This window comes from Camelus dromedarius, chromosome 19 (genome assembly GCF_036321535.1).
Source record: "Camelus dromedarius isolate mCamDro1 chromosome 19, mCamDro1.pat, whole genome shotgun sequence".
NCBI lineage: Eukaryota > Metazoa > Chordata > Mammalia > Artiodactyla > Camelidae > Camelus > Camelus dromedarius.
In genome coordinates this window covers 16,268,757-16,294,619 of record NC_087454.1, presented here as the reverse complement: position 1 = coordinate 16,294,619, position 25,863 = coordinate 16,268,757, and the positions used below count along the sequence as shown (strand labels likewise).

The window sequence follows — 25,863 nt, the reverse complement described above, 5'->3', positions numbered from 1 at the left end:
GGTTACAAAGGGTACTCCACCTAACCCCCACTCTCCAAAATAAAATCTGAAATGAGAATGTTCATCAAGCACAGCCTCTGTTGGGATCTGACATCTAGCCCAGAGGGGATAGCTTTTCAACCTCCAGCTCCTTCTCTGTTCCTCCCCAGCACAACCAGGACGAATGTCAACCAGAGATTCAGGTGAGGCGTAGACCAGGGTGGCTGGTCTTATCCCCACTTCCAGCTGTAGTAGACATTTTGGCTCTCTCAGGATCTACCTATAGTCTGAGGGAGCCAGGGTTCTAGCAGAACCTATTTCCAACCATACCTGTGAGGATGCAGCCGCTCCCATGCTGCCGAACTGAGCAGGATAGGGATGGGTCTGGATAGGGGCCATTGGAGGCAGCACTTGCTGCCAGGCAAGGACAGGGCAGGAAGCTTAAGCAGCAGCCACAGCACTGAGGAAGAGATTCTGTGATAAGAGCTGCACTTGGGTGGCTATTCTAGGTGAAGATCATAGCAGGGTTGGGGCTTATAGGCTTGGTGGCCCTTATAGGCATAGCTCTAGAAGAGTATACACTGGATGAAGTTACTTTGCCCTTAGAAATATTTGCTAGTATTTAAAGAATGTTAACCATAACTATATATATCCTGTTTTATATCATACACACAATGTATATATTCAGCAACACAATTATATATGTTATGTTGATTGGAAACAAATTCCCTTTGATGGTAAATTCGACCCTAGGCTGGTAGATACTAAATTTGCTTTTAAGACTCAGTGAGTAACAATTTGGCAGACAGAAACAATCCAATATAAATACTACTTTTCATAGTAGAAAATCAACCTGAATTAAAACCCCCAAGCTCTTTGATGGCTGTGGGCTTTTAGGCACACAGGAGTTGTAGAGAGGATGAGCTTTGGAATTTAAGAGACCCACTTCTCCCTAATGAGTTATCCCAAACACATTGTTAAATCTCCCTGAGCCTTAGTTTCCTCATCTATAAAGTGTAGATGGTAATAATTCTATCTTTATCATAGGGTTGTTGTGCCAGGTGAATGAGCTCACTCCTGTGAAGGGTTTAGTGTATAGTAAATGCTTTACTAGTGCATCAGTGTTTAAAAAAAATGCTTCAGTGTTGGCCACTAATAGTATTATTCACAGGAAGTTAAGTTTATATTGAGGATTCATAACACATGGCCATGTTAGCGCAAAGGACCTGCATTTATTTGTTAAGTCCATGTGTATTGATCCTTAAATTGGAAAACAATTTTGGTGTCTGGTTGTTGGCTAGGTTGTCCAGATAGCTAAGGAGCGTTATGCAGCTGGACCTTATTTTGTAATAAGGAGGAGGTCACCGAGAAAGAACAGATTTCTTGTCTCTTGATCTGGTCTTCATTTGTCCAACCAGAAAATTCCATGAATGAATCGCACCTTTACACACATCTACAAAGAAAGGTTCATCAGCATGTATGGAACTTTATGGGAAATCTGGAGAAGTCTCCAAAGACAGGCAACATGAATTCATGACAGAAAGAAAAACATGTATTTTTATATTATAAACGTTTCTGTACTTACTAATAGGTGATCTTCCAAAGAAAATTTGTGTTCCTTGAAACTCATCAGATATTTTCTTAAACAATAAAATAACAGTAGTTACACTTCCAGCTAGAACTTTCTTAACTCAAAAAGTATCTGTAACTGTAATGCTAATCTTGTAAGACTGCCGTCCAAATCCTGGTGGTGGAGACAAGAGAATTTGAGAAAAAATCTTTTCCTCAGCTTAAAGCTGGCCTGAAGAAAGATTCTGATGGACAAAGTTTGCCTTCAGCTTCTTCCCACCTCTTTTCTGAATTTCTTTTCCAGCAAATTCCTCTTGTCCTGGGCTCCACACTCCCTTCATACTGCCTTGAAACTCCCTCAGTGACCTCCGGACAAATCTTCCTCTCCTGCAAAATACTCCTAGCTCTAGAAAAGACTCTTCTAACGTGATACCCACTCCCTTAGTGCTTCTGTTCAGGGTGAGGGAGGAAGTTTACCTCTTATATTCTATCAGAAGCCTTTTTACTTGTAAAAAGTGATACTCTGTTCCTGTTTAATTATTTAGTTTATAAATTTTTGTTTTGAAAAGAATGAGAATGAGAAGTGAAAACATTTGAGACAGAAAAGACAAAAGACACAGAAAGCAAACTTATGGTTACCAGAGAGGAAAGGGGATGGGTGGAGGGATAAAGTGGGAGTTCGGAATTTGCAGATGCTAACTGTGGTACCTAAAATGGATAAAACAACAAAGTCCTACTGTATAGCACAGGGAATTGTATTCAGTACTTTTTAATGGCCTATAATGAAAAAGAATATGAAGGGAAATATATATGTATAATTGAATCACTGTGCTGTACAGCAGAAATTAACACAATATTATAAACCACCTAAGTGTTAATTAAAAAAAAAAAGACACCGGAGTGTTGGGCAGAAAGAGACACAGCTGGAAATCTGTCTCTTCGTCTCTGTTCATGTAATTGGGGAGCAGCTCAGCAGGTGCAGCTGGAGGAAGGGGCAAAGCTATAGAGTCTGGGGTGACCAGCAGCGTGGGGCTGCCTGTGTTGCTGTAATGCCACCTGCTTATCCACCCTCACCAGGTAGGACTCTGACCCTTTACCAGCTCTGTCTGGCTAAGGCATGAACAACTCTGCCCTAAGACTTGGAGGTGGTTTGAAGTGCATCAGTGATTCTCAGTGAAGTTCATACTTGAAAGAAGGTAGAAAAATGCCAAACTCATTTGACTATTTTCCAGTGACTGCAACCTCCCTGAGAACCCTCTGTTCATTGCATGTGGCGGCCAGCAAAACAACACCCAGGGGTAAGTGGGTTCTAAAATTACTCATAGAAAAAGAACATCTCATTAGGCAGGGTGCTCAGTAGACACTGCACGTGTGGGATCTGTAGACAGAAGGAATTCAAATTCCAGGTCTGCTATTTACAGCTGTGTGATTTTTTTTTTTAAAGAAAGTTGCTTATTTTTTTTTTTGAGCTGTGGCTTCCTTTTTTGAAAAAATACATATCCACAGTCCCAGAGTTGTGGTGTGGATTATGTGCAAGATGGATGTAAAGCAAGTAGCATGTTTGTAAGTTGCTCACTAAATACTAAATGGTAGTTAATAGTATTGTTATCATCATTATTATTCATAAACTTTATCCAGATTTCACCCCGAGAAAGGAATTTCCAATGAGACAGGGTGGGGAGAAGCCCTCTCAGGTAGGAAGAGGGCCCAGGATCCAGGGTGTGTTCTAAGAGGAGGTTTTATTCACTGCTGGAGTCAGGTACCAAGCACTAACTGTTCACCCATGCATTTAATAATTAATCCTATAAATATGATTCCTAATAAAGTATTACCGATTATAAAATAGTATTTCCCCCTCATGAGGTGCCAGGAGCTAGTGTAGGCATTTAGAGACCTCATGGTGAACAAGGCAGAGTATGGTGGCCTAGTAGGGGGACAGGTGCAGAACGAGAACTTGTAAACACCCTTAAGTGTCAGGAGGGAAGAGTGCTGGGTGCTCAGGGGTGTGCACCACCGTGTCCTAACCCAGTCTCGGCGAACTTCTGAAGTGATGCCTCAACCAAGATATTTAAGGGTGTGCAGGAGTCAAATACTCAAAGAGGGCATTGCAAGGAAAGGTGCTAAGGTGAGAGAGTTGAGAGCTTCCAAAGAATTGAACATATGTAGAAAGCGTTCAGGGAGGCCCTCACTCTTTAATTGATTCAAATAGGTTAAGTCTTGTTTTGTTTGAATTGAATTGCACACCTTTAGATCTGGCTTGCAACCTCTAGATTGTTGAATCCCTGCACTGGCTGGTCCCTTCACTCACTTTTTCTTCAGCCTCCACTTCAATCATTTCTTTTTTTTTTCCCCCTCTTCTTTTTTTGGTGGTGGTGGAGGGTAATTTGGTCTATTTATTTACTTATTAGGTTTTTTTTTAATTAATGGAGGTATTGGGGATTGAACCTAGGACCTCATGCATGCTAAGCATGTGCTCTACCACTGAGCTACACCCTCCCCTCTCAGTCATTTCTGAAACCTGCCTGGCTTTTCTAGGCAGCTGATCTGTTAGGCTGGTTAAACGATATGAATTTGAAAATTTATTTTATTGTATAATTAATTCTTGCATGTCTTATTTATTTAAAGATAAATCCGTACACCTGTAAACCAGTTTCCCGAACAGCTATAGACCCTTTCTTGGCCATTTGTATGAAATGTTAACATAACTTTTGATTTTTTTTTTCTTTTAGTAATCTGGAGGGAATTCAGACCTTTAATGTTTATAGAACTTCGAGGCTATAAGAAACAATTTTGTAAGGGAAGGCTTTTAAACCTTGGAAATGTGTTATTAGAAGATTTTGTGGAATCTCTTATAAAAGTTTTTTGAAAAAATTGGTTTTTGTGTTGCTGTTCCTTCAACTTGCAGATGTTAACATTTTATGGCCTTTTAACCTGTGATTAACAGGTTTTTCAACTCAGTTATTTGGGGAAGTGGGTTGTTATTTCATCAGTCTTCACCATTTTATTCCTTTCTTTTCAGCAGCTCAAAAGCACAGAAAAATGATTTTCATAGAAATGTGACTATATCCCTCACTAACAATATTGGGAAAAATATACACTCTACCAAAAGAGGAGTGTTCTTTAAATTTAGTGTGGACTCCTGGACCCCGGTAAGAATTTTTTTTTGGTGGGGGGAGGCAATTAGGTTTATTTATTTATCTTATTTAATTGGAGGTACTGGGGATTGAACCCATGACCTTGTGCATGCTAAGCATTCGTTCTACCACTGAGCTATACCCACCCTCCAAGAATTTTCTGCTTTGAATGGAGATACCTGCTGCTTCCTGAGAGATGGTGCTTTGTAGAGTTACTGGCTGTTTAATTGTTCATTGAAAGTCACCTGGGCATGAGCCAGGCTAGCAAGCATCCTTGGCCTCCAAGTCTGGTTTGTTCCAGAGACTTCCTATGATGCAAGTCTGGACCTCAGTGGCCTTTGGCAAGTCCAGTGGGGCCCAAGGTGGCCCTGGGCACCAGGCCAGTCCTACTTTGTCCTTCCTACAAAGTGTGTCAGCAGTATTGTAGGCACACCATGCAGAGCCCCACACTAAGGGGACACCACTGCATATGAAGTTCCTCCACGAGATCATCTTTTAAGTGTCAGACACTCTACTGGAGGGATAGAGGATGAAAGGGAAATAGACTCTGACATTTAGAAAATTTCAGTCTAATCGGGGTAATCAATAGAAAAATAACCATATGTGAGTAGAATGTGACAAATACCATGGTTGGGGGCAAAGGGGATATGTAGCCTCTCAGATAAAAAAAATTCTACCCCTGCTATCAGAGAAGGCTTCATGGAGGAGGTGGCATTTGAGTTAGGCCTTGAATAGTAGATTAATTTCTCATCAGTGAGCATGTATTTCTGGTAGTGGGTTGGGAAAGTTTCAGGATGTTTGGCAATCTGAGCAGTCTTGTTTGCCAGCAACACAAAGATATGAGGTACTTAAGAGAGTTGGGAGGGGAAGTAGGCATTGGATTGTGGAGAAGGTGAGCTGGGCGAGGGCTGGGGTAGGTGTGTGGCCTGTGCCGTCACGCTGAGAAGGGTCTCATGCTTGGTTTAATGCTCTGCTGTCATTGCCTTAAAATTCTTAGTAACTTTGGGGTAAGAAGCTCCATGTTTTCATTTTGCAATGGGTTCCCCAAATTATGTAGCCACTCCTAGACATGGGAAGTTCCATCATAGCCCGTATCATTCTGTCTTGCAATTATTTGAACCTGTCTCCTTTGCAAAAGGTAAAGTTGTGTAAGAGAAGGACTTTATATTCCTAAGGCCTGGCGTGGTGCATCCTGGATGAACCAGGAAGTCAGAGTGGGGCATCAGTGAGCAATCCGTGGGTGGCCTCCCAGAGGGGTAGGGAGGGAAAACAGAAGGCACAGCTTCTTCCTGCAGACTGAGCTGTCCAGGGCTGCCTCTGCTGTGAGCTGGTTCTCCTCTGGGGCAGGCCTGGGAATTCTTGTTTAGTTTTATGTCACCCCAGTGTTTGGTTTCGAGTTGTGTCCCCTGAACTCTGATGGCTCTAGTGCCCGGCCAGGTTGTTCAGGGCCACTCCGGTCTGTATTTGTGTCTCTGTAGTAACCACATTAAGAACAATTCAGCATCTCAAGCTGAGGGGTGTGTTGTCCCTCCAGTTCTCTTGCGTACAGCTCCCAGCACTCTGCACGTGACCTCTCAGGCCTGCCCAGCTTCTTGGGACACAAAGCAAATCCAGCAGCATCACAGTTTGGGTGTGGTTTGGAGGGTTTCTGGCATCCTGGTGGGATTTCAGGGGGAAAAAAAGAATATATATAAAAATATAATTATAGTTCTCGATTTGAATGGACTTATCTTTTTAAAAGTTTTGGTCTATAATAATTCTTTTGTTGAATTACATTCTGCAGATTAATACAGACCATCCTGACTTGGTTGGTTCAGGTTAACCCCAGCTGACTTTCTTCCAGTGATGACCTGACCTCTAGGGCTATACCCCCCACCCCTGAGTACATATTGGAGGTGTGATTCCACTCTTCTCATTGCCTATGATAAGTCTTCTTTCTTGTTGATAAAAATTGATATTTTTATTTCTCAGCACTTGTGAAATCCTGTTTCCTTTACCAAAGTCCGATGCTTTTGACAGGAAACGGTAGCTTTGTAGACGATGCTGTGTCTTTATCTGTCTGTAATCATGTTATTTCAGGATTCCCTATTCTTCATGTACCAAAATTTGAAAACAAGCCTCCAGGAAATGTTGACTGGCAGCTCCCTAGAGACACCGAAGCATGTTTTGAGACCCTTAGCGTCTTATTTCTTGTCATTTCCCTACACGAGGCTTGGCTGGTAGGTATAAGCTTATCTAATTCCTGAATGTTTTCATCAGTATTAATTTCGTGTGGTCATTCACAGATGTTTAAAATGGTGCCTGTTAGCACTTTATTCTCCAATCAATTCATCATCAACAAAAACATTAATTTAGTGGTTAAGTTATAGTAAATATAAAACTATCTCCTTAAAATTGGTCAAAACATGTTTAAATATGAGGAACTTTCACTTTATTAAATAATCGCAACAATAAAGTGTTAATGTACAGAATATTCGTAAAGCTTCAATGTTCTTGGAGAATAGATTATTACAAACTTTTTAGCATCTAATGTCTTTAGAAGGATAAGAGCAGACAGCTATTATGGTGACTGGACTATTGTAACTTTACACGGCAGAAGCCTAGTACTCCACAATAGTCTTATTAAGAGAATGTTAGGGATTCCTCTGATTTTAAAAATCAGCTGTTACTGAACCGAATTTAGGTCTGCTCTCCTGATACACGGCAGAGCCAGTCTACTGACACTAAGTTGTGGTGAAGGAAAGTACAGTTTATTGCAGGGCCCCAAGCAAGGAAATGGAAGACTAGCCTCAGATTCCACTCCAACTTTGTCTTTGACTGAGGGGTTTTCTTAAAGGGAAGAACAAAGAGCCTGGGATTACTCATCATCTTGTGACATTCCTTAATCAGTTTTGGGGGTCAGGATGTCTCTGGTTTATGAGTCTCTGGCCAGGTGGTCCATGGCTCAGGGGTCTGTCAGGTCATCTTGCCCTGGAGAAACAACTTGAGTTTGTACTTAATGATGACATCTCCGACAGTTTTAGCACATTAAGGATGTTATTACAACAGCAGTCTTAGTCACCTGACGCTGGTTGATTAGTGTTCAGTCAGCACAGGATTAAGGTCAGAGGGGACACGAAAGGGCATAAAGTATTTGATAGAAAGATTAATCAGTTAAGAGTGGTGATTTAGTGGTGCTTGGATTCACAAAAAAACTGAGCTCAAGGATTGAAAAGTGACCATTTTGGGGGGAGGTTTTGGTGAAGCCTCTTCTTTTAAACCACACTTTCTAAATCCAAATGGCAATGTGTTTCCCTTGGAATATACCGCCAGCCCTTCCTCTTCAAGCTGCTAATGCATTCCGCTCCAGCAGAGCGGATGGGAGGTCAATGTTTTCATTTGCTGTCTTTATTGGCCATTGACTAGTGAATAATGAATGGCTCTTCTTGGCTGCTTTCTGGAAAGATCCAAATGAAGGCGTCCTGCTGGGCTTGCTGCCAGGGGTGGAGTGGGGGGAGCAGCACAGAGGTCAGAGGTCCTTCCTGGGGACCATTTCTGGCCAGTGTCCAGCCTTGGGAGTGCAGAGACGAGCAGCATCTTCGCGGTATGTCTGACCCCACTCACCAGGCATCACACCTTTTAGAAACTCCTCCACAGTTTTTTCTCTGTGTTGCTATTTATTCTTAGTGGCCATCAGAACTAGAATAAATAAGTGATTTGTGGTCATTCCAGCTCCAACAGAGACATTTGAACCATTGGACTCAGTTTGTCTATCTCTATAACTGGTAGGTCATGGAATCTCATTTAGAAATATCCAGTAAATATGTACATTTAATTTTAATTTAATTTAATTTTTTTTCAATATATGCCGCCTTCTGTAGCTCTGGTAGAAATAAAATGGTATACTTATCGCAAGCCTGTCTTTGGTCAGGTTCAGCAAATTGAAATGAGTTGAGCCGATCACAGAACAACCTGTGTGCCACTAGCAGAAGGTGAATTTCCTCTCTGCTCTCAGGTGGAGCCCGGAATTGCGCTTTGGCTGCTCCAGGTTTTGCACGTAGGACAAGATGCTTTGTGAGGATGCTTTTTTATCTGCTCAGATTATACGGTCCAGAGATGCCCAGAGGCCCTGACTGGCCCAGTTTTGTTGTTGTTTTTTGACCCCTGGAGAACAAGGCTGAATCACACAAACAGTAGAACCTTAGAGGTGAATATTCACAACAGTATGCAGGATGGAGAAATCCATGAGAGGAAGTTAAATTCTAGATTCTAGAAAGGAAATGAGCAGGAGACAGTTTCGCCCACAGCTTTCAGTAGACACCACGGTGGGTTCCCTCTTCTTCCTTACAGGGCAATGGCCTCGGCTGACCTCAACCAGGATGGGTACAGCGACCTGGTGGTGGGCGCCCCGGGCTACAGCCACCCCGGCCACATCCAGGTGGGGCGCGTTTACCTCATCTACAGCAACGACCTGGGCTTGCCCCCTGTCGACCTAGACCTGGACAAGGAGGCCCACGGGATCCTGGAGGGTTTCCAGGTAAGGCCCCCATCTCATATTTTCCCTTTTAATATCAAGTAGGCACTGTCCCCCTTTCCTGGCAAACTGTCCAGGGTGAATGACCAAGGGCAAGAGTAATGATAGTACCTGACAGCTGGTGGCCTGCATTTGTGTAGGACTTTTCATTTTTTAAGGCACGTCCACTTCATTCATCTCATCTTATTAACTTTGTGTTTACTCCAACAACTTCCAAAAACACACATACTATTTAGTGACTTTGAGTAGCCACTCAGGATATGTCTTGATAATACAAAACCTCATTTTACTTTTTTTTTTTTTTTTAAATATCTAAATGTTTTATCTTATAAGAATTTTAGATTCCCAGAAAAGTTGTGAAGATAGTACAGAGAGTTCCTTGCACAGGCCCATGAGCAGTTTCCCCTGTGTTAACGCCTTACATAATGGTGGTATACTTGTCAAAATTAAGAGACCAGCACTGGCTCATTACTGTTAACCAAACTATTAACCAAACTCCAGACTCTGTTCAGATTTCCTTCCTTTGTTTTAAGGGATTATTCATCACCAGAAAAATCCCGCAATGACTGTATAGATGTCATTCTGCACGGAGGCAGCACAAATTCCTTTCAGGAGCACTAGAGACCTGGAGGGTTTCCTCCTGGTGTCACTGGTGTCCGTCCTCACACAGCAATAAATAACAAGGGGCCTACAGAGCCCTGCTTCCAGCCACCGATGCGTGTGGGGGCTTTGGTGGCACTGGAAGCTCCAAATATCAAGCACCAGGGGAGTCTGTGGTCAGATTATTTCTTGTCCCAGACATACCACTAGAATTTCCGTGTGGAGTTAATGCCGTGAAGACAAAATGAGATGGCATGCCTGGACATACTTTATATTATGAAAAGTCCAATGGTTTGTGATCTAGTTTAAGCTCTGCTGGAAGGAGCCTTGAACCCAAGAGGAGTTAATAAGTTGACTGGCCAGTGTAGGAGGTCACATGGTACAGAGGGACAGCATTTTCTGGAAACTTCTGACACCACATGAGAAAGTTCCAAAATAAAGCAACCCATTCCTGTTGCTTCTTACTTCTCACCAAGCCATTGCCCTGTCAGACTATGTGTAAAGTTAATTCTCTGGGCTCCTGTAGAAAAGGAATAAGAGAGGCAGCTGCTTCCTGTGGCTGATAAACTCTCAGACACCTGGGGTGAGGAAGGAGGTAGCTCCGGTGTTGGTTGATAATTTGGAAGAAGTCCACATGAAGGCATGCACTGGGGATGGCAGTCCCACAGTCACCCCCCATCTGCAGTTAACCTCTCTGTGTCCTTGTCTGTGAAATGTAAGATAGGATAGATATCATGTGCATTTGCCAACTTTAGAACACTGTGCTTTTCTTGGAATGACTGGTTACCCTGTGGGAGGGCTTGATGGTAGAACTGGTGGTGATGAAATGAACCTGTCTTCAGTGGGTAGGGGCCCCCACATATTGGTCCCCACCCTGCCCGAGCATGCTTGTGTCCCGGGGCAGCCCTCTCTCGTTTATCAAGTTCCTCCCTTGTAGGAAGGGGCTGTGTTCTCAGATGCCATTGCATCCAGGTGTGGAGAGATTAGTCAAGAAATAATAGATGTGGGTTCTGGGGCATGTGTGTTATGTGGCAAATATCACTTGTGCAAGACTATTGTTACATCAGTTGTGAAAGAATAGAAGACGTCGTGAGTTACTTTTAGGTTCAGGCTGGTTCTAGATAATAGGAGAGGAAAGATGTAGAAAATCCACCTGGGAAGAAAATTGTCCCTGAATGGACTGAGTTTTCCATCTGTAAACCAGGGAAGTGGGGATAATAAAGGTATCTACCTTATGTAAAGTGCTTAAACAGTGTCTACAGCATCGTCAATAGAACTTTCTGTGATGATGGAGATGTTCTAAAGCTTCACTGTTCAGTATGGGACCTACCAAGTGTTTTGGCTTTTGAGCATTTGAAGTGTGCTAAAAAATGTGCAACTGAAAAATTGACTTTTTTTTTTTGGCTTACTGTTAAGTAATTTAAATGTAATAGCCTCGTTTAGCTAGTGGCTACCGCGCTGGCCAGCACAGCTCTGGAACATCCTGAATGCTCGATAAAGGTTAGCTGCTGTTGCCTGGTGTTATTATTTTGGTTACTTTCCAAGAGGAGTCTGGTCCTTAACATGGGGCATCATGTATAACTGGACCATTTTCTAAAAAATAAAACCCCAGAACTTAGAAGAACCGACCTTCTTTCTGGCATCTCATCTTCCCCTCGAGGCAGACAGACATGCCAAGAACATCCTTAGGGCAGAGTGACCCATCTGGTGGGTCTGGGCTGAGTTACAGTTTGCTGCCGTCTTGTTCCTCAGTGCTGGGAGGGGTCCCCAGGCCCCTCCACTCCAGGAGTCAGGAGGGCTCTGCTGCAGGTTGTGGCTGAACCCAGGGGAAGTAACTGGTGCCTCTTCAGCCCTCAGGTCGCTTTGGCTCGGCCGTGGCCGTGCTGGACTTTAACAAGGACGGCGTGCCTGACCTGGCCGTGGGAGCCCCGTCTGTGGGCTCCCAGAAGCTAACCTACACAGTAAGGCTGCTGCTGGGGGCAGGGGCAGGGGGACGGGTGGGAGGGGAGGGGACACTGAGCAGAGGCGGTGTCTGTGGAGCCCCTGTGGAAAGCAGACCATCAGGGTGCCAGGCAGAGTGTGGGGAGATGATCCCGGCTCCCTGTTCGATTCCTCAGTGAGACTGCAGGTTACCTGGCAGCACCTGTTTCTGCCTCCTTGGCCTCAGTTTGGCTTCGTGGGTGGAATTTCCCAGTTCCACCCAGTGCCTTCCTCCTAGCCCCTCTCCCTGCGGAGGATGCTGCAGGATAGTGAAGTGAGGCAGAAATTCCAGCCGATCCACAGCTTCCTGTCTTCCCGGCAGAGAGGTGACTTCCTGGATCTTTCCTGTCATCCTCGGAACCTAATGTGGTCCCTGTTTTCTTCCTGGGAGCAGAGATCCTGGGTCCTGGACCACAGGGCTCTCCTCCCAGGAGTCCTCCACACTGTCGCCAGGCACCACGAGTCACAGTGACGGTCAGAGACCCTTCATTTCCCTCTCCTGCCGCAGGCTCACCTCTTCCCCTCCCTCCTCACCCTATTTCGAGATTTGTCATCTAGACCCATTGGGCGCACTTATGTTAGGACCCGTGCTTGTCCAGCCCCCTCTGTCTAGAAAGCCCTTTCTCCCACACCACTGCTTTTTTTCTTTCTGTAGCAGTGGCATGTCACTTCCTGCAGGAAGTGTGATCTAACCCTGGGTCAGGAGACACTTGGCTGTCCTCACATAGCATCCTGTGCTTGCTGCATCTTTGAAGCACCTTACTTTGCAATGCCACAGCTGCCTCTTGGCCAGCTTTTCAGGGGGATAGATGTTGGTCTTTATCATTGTATACCCTGACCTTGGCTCACTATGGAAAACAAATGCTTGGAGGAGGAGTATGGATGGAGACAGGCAAGTTATAAGATAGAAACTGGTTCACAACACAGAACAAGAGCACAGCACGTGCCCCAAGGCAAGTGAGTGGTACCCACACGACCAGGTAGTGTTCAAAGAAAGAATGGTCTGGGCTAGGGGAGGGCTTCATGGAAGAGACAGAAACCCAGCCAAGTCTTCAAGAGGGAAAGTGTTAAATAAGTCATTCTGTAAATACATTGAACAATTATGGATGGCAGATCTGGAGCAAGACACTGGAGAGCCAAAGATAAAAATGACAGTTGCTGCTCCAGGGGCTCTAATCATCTGATGGAAGTGGCAGACTTGAAACAAACATTTCAGCCCAGCAGCAATGCACAGGACTGCTCACTGACTTCTGTCAGTAGTAAGCTCCTGACCCTAGGGAGCTCTGATGGTGATTTGCTTCATCAGTCGTCTTCGTCTTGCTATTATTTAAGGTTCTTGGGTCACCACCCAGCCTTATGGTCGCCCTGTGGTTTGTCTCACCTAGGGTGCAGTGTACATCTACTTTGGTTCCAAACAAGGAAGAGTATCTTCTTCCCCCAACATCACCATCTCTTGCCAGGTATGTGGACCACCCTCACCAGATGGAGAAAAACTAGAACTCGCTGAATCCTAATTGCCTCCGGGGCTGAGTAGAATAGGTTTCATGTTTCCTCTTCAGGACACCTACTGTAACTTGGGCTGGACACTCTTGGCTGCAGATGTGAATGGAGACAGGGAGCCTGACCTGGTGATTGGCTCCCCTTTTGCACCAGGGGGAGGAAAACAGAAGGGAATTGTGGCTGCATTTTATTCTGGCCCCAGCCACAGTGACAAAGGTAGTGCTTGGTGGGGGTGGGAGGAATGGGTGGGTGGAGACCTCCACTGCTCTAGTTGGTGGTGACTTCTCTTGCCATATGGGTTTGTGTCCTGTTTTCCTAATTGCATATTGTTTCCCCTGAATTTTCTAACAGTCTCTTACTCTTGCAGATGTCCTAGAAAATGACATGGATAGACTCACTGAATATACAGAGATCCAGCTTGTAGATTCAGATCTAGGGAGGGAGGGGCGTACATAGTGACACTATTCTCATAGTGTCTCAGTGGAAGAGTAGACACACTTGAGCATCACTGGGCTTGATGTCCAACAGGCCCAACAGAAGTGAGCTCTAGAAATATGTTTCTTACTTGAGCATGAGGTCCATTTCTGACACTGGGGCCCTGGGAATAGCATGGGGACACAAGAGTTCTGGTAGAAATTCAGCCCCATGAACCCATCTCTCATTATTCTACAAAAAAAGCCCCCTCTGTCTAGTCTGGTGGTCTTCCCACTTCAAGAAAAATGCACTGGCTGTCTTGTGTAGAAAATCTGAATGTGGAGGCGGCCAACTGGATGGTGAGAGGCGAGGAGGACTACGCCTGGTTAGGGTATTCCCTTCATGGTGTCACTATCAACAACAGGACTTTGCTGTTGGCTGGGAGCCCCACCTGGAAGAATGCCAGTAGGTGAGCACTCACGTGGGGACCCAGCAACCAGGAGCACAAGGGGCAGGTGCCTGCAGCCCTGGGGGCCTGTTAAGTGTGGGTTCAGAGGAAGCGGCTAAGACAGTCTTACCCTTCAAGGAACAGCAGAGGCTCTGGGGGCAAGGTTGCAAATGCTCCTTCTTAGAAGTTTGAAAGTGAGAGAGGTGGGCTAGTCTGCCTGGGCTGCCAAGGTGCCACAACCCGGGTGGCTTAAGCAACAGGAATTTATTTTCTCACAGTTCTGGAGGTTAGAAATGTGAAATCAAGGTGTCAGCTGGGTTGATTTCCTCCCTCCCTCGCTTATGGATGGCTGTCTTCCCCATGTTCTCATACAGCCTCCTTTCTGTGGGCCCATCCCTGGTGTCTTTCCCTCTTCTTATAAGGACACTAACCATATTGGATTAGGGCCCTACCTTAATGACCTCATTTGAACATAATTACCTCTTCAAATTCAGTCCTATTCTGAGGTACTGGGGGTTAGGATTTCAATATATGAATTTTTGGGGAACACAATTCAGCCCATAACAGTAGGCATCCCTATATTTTGTCAGCTGGGAAGTAGGATGGTGAACCTCGTATCTGGAGAGCCTTGATAACTGGGGTTCACTCTGAAAGTCCCCCTTCCCCCACCCTGGCCTAGGATCACAGGGACCAAGAAAATACAGGGAGGAGGGCATGGGTGGCGAAGAGATGGGTTGTCTTTTCTTGGACCTGAATATTTGGCCAGCATTAAACCCTGTGCCCCAGCAGCTAAGCCCAGTGTGCTTCATTTCAGTCTGGGCCATTTGTTCCACACTCGTGATGAGAAACAGAGCCTTGGACAGGTGTATGGCTACTTCCCGCCAAACTGCGAAAGCTGGTTCACCATTGCTGGAGACAAGGTATGGTAGCCCCTCCCTCCCCAGGAGAGTGGACCACAGAGAAAGTTTTCTCAGTTGTACTGGATTGACTTACTGCATTTCACAGGCCATGGGGAAACTGGGTACCTCCCTGTCAAGCGGCCACGTGACGGTGAATGGGACCCGGACACAAGTGCTGCTGGTTGGGACTCCAACCCAAGGTAGGTCACCTACCATGAAACTTCGCTTCTTCTCAGTCATGTGACCATGTCATATTTGGGGAAAGTTAATGAGACCTGGAGGCAGATGGACCTGAGTTTAAATACTTCCTTTCTCATTACTAGCAAATGGGGTCACTTTGGGGAAGTTACTTAACCTACCTGAACCTATCATTATCTGCATGATACAGTTTATAATGTCTATTTCGAAGATTTGTTGAAAATCACACATGAAAGTAAGCTGGTGTGTTTTTAAACCTTCTATCCCATTGAGCTTGGAGCTAGAGAGCATTCAGTGCATTTTATAAATCAGTTCACCAGGAATAGGTCCACTCTGAGGGTATATGTTAATAAAATATAACTTTGTTTGCTTTGCGGGAGAGTTAAAAAAAAAATTACTCCCTCCAAGATGACAAAAATGCATCATGCTTATTGTAGAAATTTGTGAAAATACAAGAAGTGTACAGAAGAAAATCACCCTTATCCAGATATTTAAAAACATACTATATATTTTTCACACCTAATATTTCATATCTTGAGCATGTTCTCATGTTAAATGATCTTCTAAAGTATGACTTTTGATCCCGTATCACATTTTTTTCTGTAGGCACATGCGGTTTACTACTGTTTTCCTATTGCTGGAATTTTAGATTATTTCCAATTTTTTTTTGTTGTGAATAAGGAATTACTGAACATCCATGTACAGAAACCTGACTGCCTTTCTGATTTGTTTTTTGGATAGAATTCTTGGACTAGACAGTTTAATCTTAAGGCTCCTGTTACATATTGTCCAATGATTTTTTCAGAAAGATTTTTTGTTTCACACAATTTTATATTTGATAAGCAGAAGTGGATTGGGCAAAGGAACAGTTAAACTTTTCACTGCATGAGTAAGGACACAGCATTTTAACAAAAAGTTGCTGACTTAGCTCTGGAACAGTTTTTTGTTTGTTTTCCTTTGCAGAGTCTAGGTAGTGATTTCTACACTCATGCAACAAGTGTTACTGATTTTATTTACCTCACAGCTCTTGCTGCCTGAGTGCTGTGGATTAGAGCTTCCCAAATTTCCTTGGTTTGGGTTCTCTTACTGCCTTAGTAATTTTCTCTATTATAAAATATTGTATAAAATACAAAATAAAAAGGTTAATTGTATATAATTATATATAGTCATACATACATATATCACATATAAATGAAGCTTTTTGAGATAATTAGAAATTTAAATGCAGTTGTAAGAAATGAGATCCATGTTATATTTTCTCCAGTTTTCCCCAGTGATAACAGCTTTCAAACCATAAAGTCGTCACAACAGTTATCAACATAGATATAATCCACCAATCTTGTTCAGATTTTCCCATTTTCCTTGTGTTTTCATTATATTTCACCCACATAATTTGTGGGACCCAGTACAAAAATTTGTTTTAAAAAACTACCCAGAGTTTTAAGTCAGTGGCAGCAGAGCATAGAGCCAAGCGCAGGGCCTTTCTCAGCCTGAGCGATTCTGGAGGAGCAGGAACTGGCGGGCAGCCGGGTGTGACAGGAGAGGGAGGCTGCAGGGACAGCGGTGTCCCTTCCAGGCAGGTAGCCCATCACGTTCAAAGGCCCAGACTTAAGAAATATAATGGGCTGTGGTGTAAATTCGTTGTGGGTGAAAAGGGGCAAGTGGCCCCGGATGGTGCTAGAGCCATAAGTAGCAGTCGGATTCTGTAGGGCCTTGTGGGCTTGTACGAGGCCTTGCAAAGAATTTGGACTTTATCCAGAGTTATAAATCAGAAGGGTGCTGCTATAGGCGGTTTGTGCAGTGAAAAGATGGTTGTGTGGAGATGTACTGGAGGGGGTAGGCTGAAAGATGAACACCTGTTTGATGGGATATCCCTGAGCTTATCCGATGTTTGGTGCCCAAGCTAGCTGTAAATGACCAGAGTTGACAGGCACTAAACCATCTACCCAGTGATTCTGAGTGGTCTGCCTGGTCACACGTGGCATAGAGACATGAACGAGAAGAGGATTCTGTTCAGTGTTTAACCGGTCCTCAACCTTGTGAATGGCAGCAGTTACTGTACTGTGGTTTGTTTCAGATGACGTGTCTAAGGTGGCATTCCTGACCATGACCTTGCACCAAGGTGGAGGTGCTCGGATGTATGGACTGTCACCCGACTTGCAGCCTTCTTTGCTCAGCACCTTCAGCGGAGACCGCCGCTTCTCCCGATTTGGTGGAGTCCTGCACTTGAGTGACCTGGATAACGATGGCTTAGGTAGGAAAGGAAGTACCTCTAGCTGAGTCTTTAACTAGATGGGGCCCCAGCTGGATCATCTAAGCGCAGCCCTCATAATTGACAGCCCAGTAGCCCAAGGGCCTTTCAACGTATTTTGAGTTACATATTCTGAATCAAGATCAGAGCTGGCTGTACACGGCTGAGCCATACTTTGTGAAGTGGTAACGTGAGAGCCACCCACATGAACTGTTATTGATGATGAAACAGAAAACAAAAGCCTTTGACTACGCTGGAATGAAGTCAGGGTAGACTAGAAAAGGATGCACTAAGATTATTTGTGGAAGGTTGCGTTAGGATCCAGCAGTGGAACAATGGAACAGATGACAGTGAGTAAGATACTTCTGCTACTCTGTATTGTTTACAGATGAAATCATCGTGGCAGCCCCACTGAGGATCACAGATGTGACCTCTGGCCTGATGGGGGGAGAAGATGGCCGCGTTTATGTATATAACGGCAAACAGATCACCTCCGGCAACATGACAGGCAAATGCAAATCATGGGTAGCTCCATGTCCAGAAGAAAAGGTAAAATGTTCTTGTACAAAATTCCACCCCACGTTGGGGAGTAAGGCTACTTGCTGGCGTCTTCTTAAGTCACATCCATGGTAGAACGCTTAGTTTCTGCCTGAATGCGGGGTCAGGGCATGATCACCTGTGCTCTGTGCTGGTCCGGGTCACAGCCCGCCACTGCCTGGTTAGGAGCCACAGCGCAAGAAAACAGGCCATGGCCGTAGGGGTTTTATGAAAACTCCCTTTTTATTTCATCTTAATTCGTCATATTTTATTTCATTGCTTTGTTTTATTCCATTTCTCAGGTAGGTTTCCTTCAGTTTCCTGGGCCTAAAACATTTGTGGTTATTTTTAAACCTAATTATTTTTTAGATTGCAAAATGAATGAAGTTTATTGTAAAACTGTAGAAAATACAAAACAGTACAAAGAAGAAAATTAAAGTCATCTACCTAGAATTCCATTCTCCAGAGATAATGTCTGTTAACCTTCTGATGGGTATCCATCTAGTTTTATGAACTTAGTTGCTACCATTTTTTTGTGCACTCTGTGCCTGGCACTATGCTAAGTAGCATATATATACACACACTCTATATGTATACATATACATATACATAGTTTGTGTGTGTGTATATATATACATACATATACATACACATACATATATATACACACACACACACACACACACAGTCTGATCCACACATCAAAGCCATTAATTTGGTATTTTGCCTGTTACAGATAAAGACATTGATGATCAGATAAGGAATTTGTCACATGTCATACTGCTAGGAAATGGCAAAACAGTGACTCAAACCAAGAGCCGATTCTAAAGTGCACTCTTTACCATTATACTATGTGTGTGGGTATATATTTTACTAAATTGTGGCCATATTGTAGATAATTTTGTATAAAACTTTATAACTTGATTTTTTTTTAAACTATCAATGTAGTAAGTTTTCTATGCCTTCCTATATTCTTATATATTTACTGGCTGCCTAGTATTTTATCTGTAGATAAACCAATTTATTTAACCATGATTTAAATGGCTAGTCACTCAGTCCATTTCAAATTTTTGCTATTATAAATATGACATTCACACTGAACATTTTTATACATCTTTTTCTGAGCTGCATTCCTATTAAGGGAATTTCTGGTATCAAAGGGCTTCTCTGAAATGTAGAAATATGAGGGTAAGAGTGTAATTAAAATTGGTTAAAAAAATCCACATCAATAGTAATAACATCAATAGCCTCCCTTTCTCACCATTTTCTTTCTTCCAGGCCCAATACGTATTGATTTCTCCTGAAGTAAGTATCTTCTGAAAGAATGAAAGAAAAACTACCCCCCAAAAAATGCCCTTTCCTTTATTTTGAATTGATAAAATATTACCCTATGTTTTCAGAAGGCCACTAACAGACGGTGTGTTTTGCAGGCAAGCTCAAGGTTTGGGAGCTCTGTGATCACTGTGCGGTCGAAGAAAAAGGTGAGTCCTGAGACCCTGCCACTCTCGTACCTGCGTTTGTTCCAGGGCTGGGACTTGGGATGATCTCATTTTATATATATTTTAGATTTTTACTTGAAAAACAGAGAAACACAAAAAGGAAAATAATATTCACATACAGTCCCATCATTTTCTGTGTGGAAAGTTCGCCTCACCATCCCTCCAATTTCATCCTCCACCACAGGGCTTGGCAGATTACAGCCTGAGAACCAGCTCTAGTTGGCAGCCCAAGAACTGAAAATGATTGACATGTGTAAAGGTTGAAAAAAAAAAAACAAAACAGTATTTCACAACACATGAAGTTGAATGAATTTCAAAGTGCAGTGTCCACAAGTAGAGCCCTGCCAGACTACGGCATGCTCACTCACTCCCTCACAGCCGCTGCTGCACGCCAGGGGCAGCTGGTTAGCTGCTTCAGAGACTCATGTCCCACAAAACCTCGTTACCTTGGCCCTTCACTGGAGAAGTCTGACGACCCCAATTGGCTCTTTTTCTTCCAAACTGTTTTTGTATGATTCTAGAAAAAGAGACAGACAGACAGACACACACACACACTCTAACCGATTCTTTTTAATGACAGAATTGTAATTTATTGGCCCAGCACAGTATCTTACTTCTTTGGTTCACTTCCTCATAGACATTTACTCAGTTATTTCCAATTTTACTATTACAGACAATGCTCTAACTGAGCATTCTTCCAGCTATGTCTTTTATATAACTGTGCAAATACCACTGCTGGTAAGATTCCTACAAGATTGCTAGGTCAAATAGTATGCACATTTTGAATTTTAATAGATATAGCAGATTAAAGGGGGTTAGCTTAAAATACACAGCAAAACCCCTGATTCTTTCATTTTAGAGTATGACATTGTACAGAACTGTGCTAGGCTATGAGAGAGAGAGAAAGAGAAGACAAGAGTCCTTGCTCTTGAGGAAAATCAAGGTTTATACACATGGGAAGTTAAGTAAAATGCCAATCTGTATAGGATTAAATGCTGAAGAATAGGTGCAAACTGTGGGAGGAAGGGCTGGGGAAGCCTTCCTAGATTTTTGGGTACAGACGGGGTCTGTGGGGCCGGGCAGGTGCTGTGGACTGGCTCTGGCTTGTGAGAACTGTGGTGAAACTGCCCTCTACTGGCCAACAGCTCAAGTAGCCCTTGCTTTAATTCATTTACAGGCAAGCTTGAAAGCAAAAATTTAGGGTTAGCCATGACAGAAAAAGACGGATTATAAGCTTATGGGAGGAGTCTCAAAAGATTGGGTCGTGGGACTACTTTATATTATAAATTTGGCTTGCATTCACTTTCCAAAAATTAAACTTACCAAAAACCCATGTATCACATAAAAATTAAACTCAATTAACCATTACACCACCTGCAGGGAGTGGTGTAGAGCACCTAGGCATAACTTAGGAGTCCTGTCTGCACAACATGCAGATGCACTTTTCCTGAGTGTCGTTCACTTGAGTCAATATGATTTCACTTTCCCAACACAGACCTGCGACTGGGGGCCCTGAAGCACTGAGTATAAAGATAAATCAGAGGTTTTATTTAAAAAGTGGATACAATCTCAGAGCAGCCTTTTCCTGAGCCTTGAGTAAAACTTATGATTTTGAAGACTCCTCCTTCCTTTCTCTGATATGTGAGCATTAAGTAATGAAATGGTAATGAATTAGGAGGGCTTGGCCGTTACTTGAGTGGTGCTGCCACCAGTCAGCCTGCGAACCCTGGTATAGCAGTAAGTGCTGAGTCTGTGTGACGAGCAGGGCTACACTGGGCACCAGAAAGGTAGACACAAACCCGAGACGGTCCCTGCCCCCAGGTGCTTAGCGTCTAGGTGGAAAAATGAAACACTCACAAAACCATCCAGGTTCACAGACGATGACCAAAAGCCAAAGGCAGTCAGAAAGCAACAGCGGAGTCGGGGAAGGGCTCGCGGAGGCCTGAGTGGATCTGGAGAGAGAAGCAGGCTGACTGGGCACAAGCTGGCAGAAGACTTGATTTTAGGAATGAAGATAGTTTAACCAGGAAATGGAGAGGAGACTTAGTAAATGAGTAATTCCATAAATAAGTTTAAATTTTTCCTTTTAACTGACACTGCCGTACTTAAAGGGTTAAGCATGGTATCTAAAATAGGGTAAAGGCTCAATAAATTTTAGCCATTATTATTATTTCTGGATTCACTTGTAGTTTTCAAAATTAAGTCAATGAGAAACTCTTCACTGGTCATTTCACTGTCAGGCCCTGATCTACCAGAACCCTATCAGCCAGTTTGATCCAGCCTTGGTTCAGAATAATGTTTGGTAGTTTCCAAAAGTGAAATCTACCTCAAAGCCTGTAAATCTGCCACCAGTGAAAATGTTAAACACTTCTTTAAAGACAATTTTGAAAGACAGTTCCTACAAGATTTCAAGCAGCAGGGCCATAGAAGGTGGTGTGTACACACTGACCAAGACTGCTCCCTTGTAGAAGTGCTGATCACTGCAGATAAGCTGCCTGCACCAGACCGCCGCTTGGGCACACTTTTCCTTCATTCTTTATGTACCAGAGGAGCAACTGGAGTGAACTTCCTCAGCTGTGGTTTCCTGAGCATAAAGGGCATTTAAATTCAAGCCCTGGGGTCTGGCCAGTGTCTTACTCATCCTTGTATCTCCGGAGCATAGCATTATGCCTGGATTACAGCAGGAACCTAGCAGAGATGATGAATGGGTAATTAATCCTGTTTTGTGTCCCCTACAGAATCAAGTTGTCATTGCTGCTGGAAGGAGTTCTCTGGGAGCCCGACTCTCAGGGGCACTTCATATCTACAGCCTTGGCCCAGATTAAAGACCTCACTCCACTGTCCTAACCTGCCCCTCCCTCTTAGGCCATCACCTCCAGGGTGAGCATTCTCGTGGACACAGTGGCACATCCAGTGGAGCCTTGGTAGATCCTACTCGAGGTGGGGCGCCTGGGGGTGGAGACATAACACACTGACAGCCAGACTACCTGGAAATACGATACAGTAAATGATGGCATCAGAAGTGTGACAATAGCAGACACTCTGGTTGTTCATGCGCCTTCCAGAGTTTACTTCCTTGTTTCCTTTGCATCTAACCTTATTCCTATCTTGTTTCATGTGCTCAAACCTGTGGTACAACTATTTCCTCTTCCACATGAGTACCGGTCTTTCTGAGGCCTGGAAAAGCCTCTCTCTGGCTTTCTCTTAGGAAACCTCTATAACACAATTCCTCCTAAAAATGTCCTTTTAAAATTAGTGACCCATTTCCAATAAAAGTGAAATAGAAAGCATAGTAAATGGGGAAAAAAGCACAAGGAGGAGAAGCAGAGTGAGGAAAAAAGTATGGGGATGAGGGCTAACCTCCCAACTGCAAAATCATGCTGATAATGATGTGGTCCTTGTGAGGTTCATTGTATTGTCAGTTTTATCCGGTGAAGGACAAATACAAAAACTAAAACCTCAACTTACTGTGCCCTCAGATGGTTTTGGGGAAATGCCGATGCTATTTGAAGTCATGCCCACGAGGCTTGGGTGCACTGGGTTGTCCCAACAGACCTGGAGCAGAACAATGAGATCTGTCTTGAGCTAGAGGCTACTGTAAGGGACCAAGAATGAAGCCACCTTTGGCTTCCCTGGTTCCCGGGCTGGCTTTAGTAGAGCAGATCTCATCTGCCAGTCCTGCAGTGTGACACATTTAAGGGAAAGGAATGCACCACAGATTCCAGCTTTGCAGGCACTGTTACCTGTAAACAGCAATTAGTTGACTGTTTCAGTCAGGGAAGAACCTCTTTCTTCTGACACTGGTGACATGATTCTTAAAGCAGGAGGAAATAACAAAGAACAGAGCCCTTCTTAGCTTCTCTACAGGCACAACAGAGGCTGGTCAAAAGACGCAGGAATCCAGCTGAAGAGTAAAAAATTAGAAATCAAGGAGGCCAAGGTGGTGGAGTAGAGAGACTCCCAGCTCACCCTCTCCCACAAATACACCAAGAATTACACCTTCAAACCCGCTGAATCGCACAGAACACCTACTGAACCTACTGAATGTCTCTCACTTAGAAATACAGGAGGATTCTCAGAAAATCCACTAAGAGGGAAAAAGAAAAAATAGGAGCGGGACGGTCCTGCAGGGAGGGAGCAGCAAAGGAAGAAAGGCGCCTTCATGCGGGGACGCCCCTCTCCAGCCGGCAGGGACGAGCTGGTACTGGCTGCTGGAGATCAGTGAGGAGCCCGGGCAGAGGGCTGGGGCCCACTGCATAGAGGCAGCCTCACACACTGCACGGTGGTGTGAAATCCGGCCGAGTGTGTGCGCAGAACAGAACAGCCTAGGACCCCCATAAAAAAGCACCACTGCTGGTGTGCGTGGTAGGAGAGGGGCACAACACAGCCACACCAGAGCCGCTGTCTGCGCTTGGCTCCACTGTTGGTGTGTTCTCACGAGAAGAGCGGTGGGGCTGGTCATAGCCGTGACCTGCTGCTGCGCAGAGGAGGGGCTGAAAGCTGAATCCATACCCAGCGGCCCTGCAACTTCAAGGACTGGGATCTGTTTACAGCCCCTGGCAGAGAGGGCAGATTTGCTCTCTCTGGTCCCTTTGTGGACCCAGGCCTCTGGGACAGACAGGCAGTGAGCAGAGTTCTGGCGCACAGCAGGGGTGAGCATGGGTACTTACAACAAGCCGGTGTCCCTTACCTCACGTGGCGGTGGGGCTGCAGTCTGCACTGACCCTGGGGCGCACCACGGATTCTGGTGTGTGACTGCATACTCGCTGCGGAGGGCCCTAGCGCCTGGTATTGGCAGATCTGCACTGGTGGTTCCTGGGGACCAGAACCCTGGGGACACCAGAGTGGGTGGCTGATAATTCCCACAGCTAAGGTGGGGACAAAGGCAGCACCAACTAAGAGTACTTTCTAAGCCTGCGTAACACATGACACCACAGAGGGACACCAGTGGACATCTCCTGTGGAGGTACACTCAGCGACTCTTCTTCCCAGTTGAAGCGCTCCAACCCTGCCGACCACAAACCACGGCTCAGAAACGGGTCTAGAAGCATCTATTCCGGCAACAGGGAGCAGACCTGGCCCTTGTCAAGGCTGTGACAACCACAGAACAAAAAAGGAAGCCCCACTCACCAACAATAATCAGAGAAGGCTCTGATCACCACAACACCAACCACACCCCCAATCAAAGGGATAACAGCCAACACTCACGGAAGTAAGATACGGCAACCATCCATACTAAGCACAGCCATTGCAACAAAACTACTAGGCACATACAGTCTACACAGGAACGCTCCCACTTTAAATAAAAAGAAACAAAACGTAAAACAGCTCTTTAAGACCACAGTAGATAACTGATACTCCGAAATCTGTAATGCCAGAGAAATATAAGTAAAATGAAGCAGAGGAACCACTCTCAATTAAAAGAACAAGAGAAATCCCCTTGAAAAACAAGGTAATCAACAAATCAAAGGCACACAACAGAGTCACAAAAACCAAAAAGAAACCAAGATAATACAAAAGAAAATTATCAAACCAGAAAAACACAATCTATCACTTACATGTGGAATCTAAAAAAAGACAAAACGAACTTATTTACAAAACAGAAACAGACTCACAGACATAGAAAACAAACTTATAGTTACTAGTGGGCGAAGGGGGTGGAAAGGGATAAATTGGGAGTTTGAGATTTGCAGATACTAACATGTATAAAATAAAAAAGTTCATACCGTATAGCACAGGGAACTATATTCATAATCTTATAGTAACTTATGGTGAAAAAGAATATAAAAACAAATATATGTATGTTCCTATATGACTGAAGCATTATGCTGTAGACCAGAAACTGACACAACATTGTAAACTGACTATACTTCAATAAAAATATGTATTTAAAAAAAAATCAGAGAAGCCAGGAGAATTACAGTTGTGAGCATGAGGAGGATACATGCAGGAAACAACAGGCACATACCTAGACGGCACCTGTGGGTCCCTCCTGGGACTGTCTCGTCGTTCCTAAAGAGGTTTTACTAGCTGCACTGTTCCCTATGGCACAGCAAGAAGTACACAAACATTGGTTTCTGGTTAACAATTATGGGTGGCTCAACCTCTTTGAAGAATCATTTTTAGTCAAAAGAAAGTTTATTTTTAGGGGACCAGAAATTAGTTGTATTTACTTAGAAGCTGACAGGTCTGAGTGTAGAACAAGCTGATGACACTGTCTTTTAGTAAAGGCATGCTCTCAGTACCGGATCTTTTCATTAGAAAAGGTTAAAATGTATAAAGTTAAAATCAAGTTTTCATATAGGATATTTAACTATATTAACATTATTTTCAAAAATTACA

General features: G+C 44.0%; 1 protein-coding gene across 2 annotated transcripts in view; it reads left to right on the top strand.

The window, feature by feature from the left end:
• GPLD1 (glycosylphosphatidylinositol specific phospholipase D1) overlaps nucleotides 1-22,554 on the top strand; it is a 45,162-nt gene extending 22,608 nt beyond the window's left edge. The window contains exons 11-25 of one of the 2 annotated variants that reach the window (XM_031435120.2): nucleotides 2,781-2,846; nucleotides 4,571-4,697; nucleotides 6,762-6,901; nucleotides 9,012-9,198; nucleotides 11,646-11,756; nucleotides 13,161-13,235; nucleotides 13,335-13,491; nucleotides 14,017-14,158; nucleotides 14,952-15,057; nucleotides 15,143-15,236; nucleotides 17,312-17,488; nucleotides 17,874-18,034; nucleotides 19,301-19,327; nucleotides 19,453-19,503; nucleotides 22,260-22,554. In XM_031435120.2, coding sequence (XP_031290980.1) covers nucleotides 2,781-2,846; nucleotides 4,571-4,697; nucleotides 6,762-6,901; nucleotides 9,012-9,198; nucleotides 11,646-11,756; nucleotides 13,161-13,235; nucleotides 13,335-13,491; nucleotides 14,017-14,158; nucleotides 14,952-15,057; nucleotides 15,143-15,236; nucleotides 17,312-17,488; nucleotides 17,874-18,034; nucleotides 19,301-19,327; nucleotides 19,453-19,503; nucleotides 22,260-22,346 — 1,708 coding nt within the window. In that variant the 3' untranslated portion in view covers nucleotides 22,347-22,554. Of the gene's footprint in view, nucleotides 1-2,780; nucleotides 2,847-4,567; nucleotides 4,698-6,761; nucleotides 6,902-9,011; nucleotides 9,199-11,645; nucleotides 11,757-13,160; nucleotides 13,236-13,334; nucleotides 13,492-14,016; nucleotides 14,159-14,951; nucleotides 15,058-15,142; nucleotides 15,237-17,311; nucleotides 17,489-17,873; nucleotides 18,035-19,300; nucleotides 19,328-19,452; nucleotides 19,504-22,259 lie in introns of both variants that reach the window. The other variant, XM_031435119.2, reaches the window with a different exon arrangement.
• Nucleotides 22,555-25,863: the final 3,309 nt, after the last annotated feature.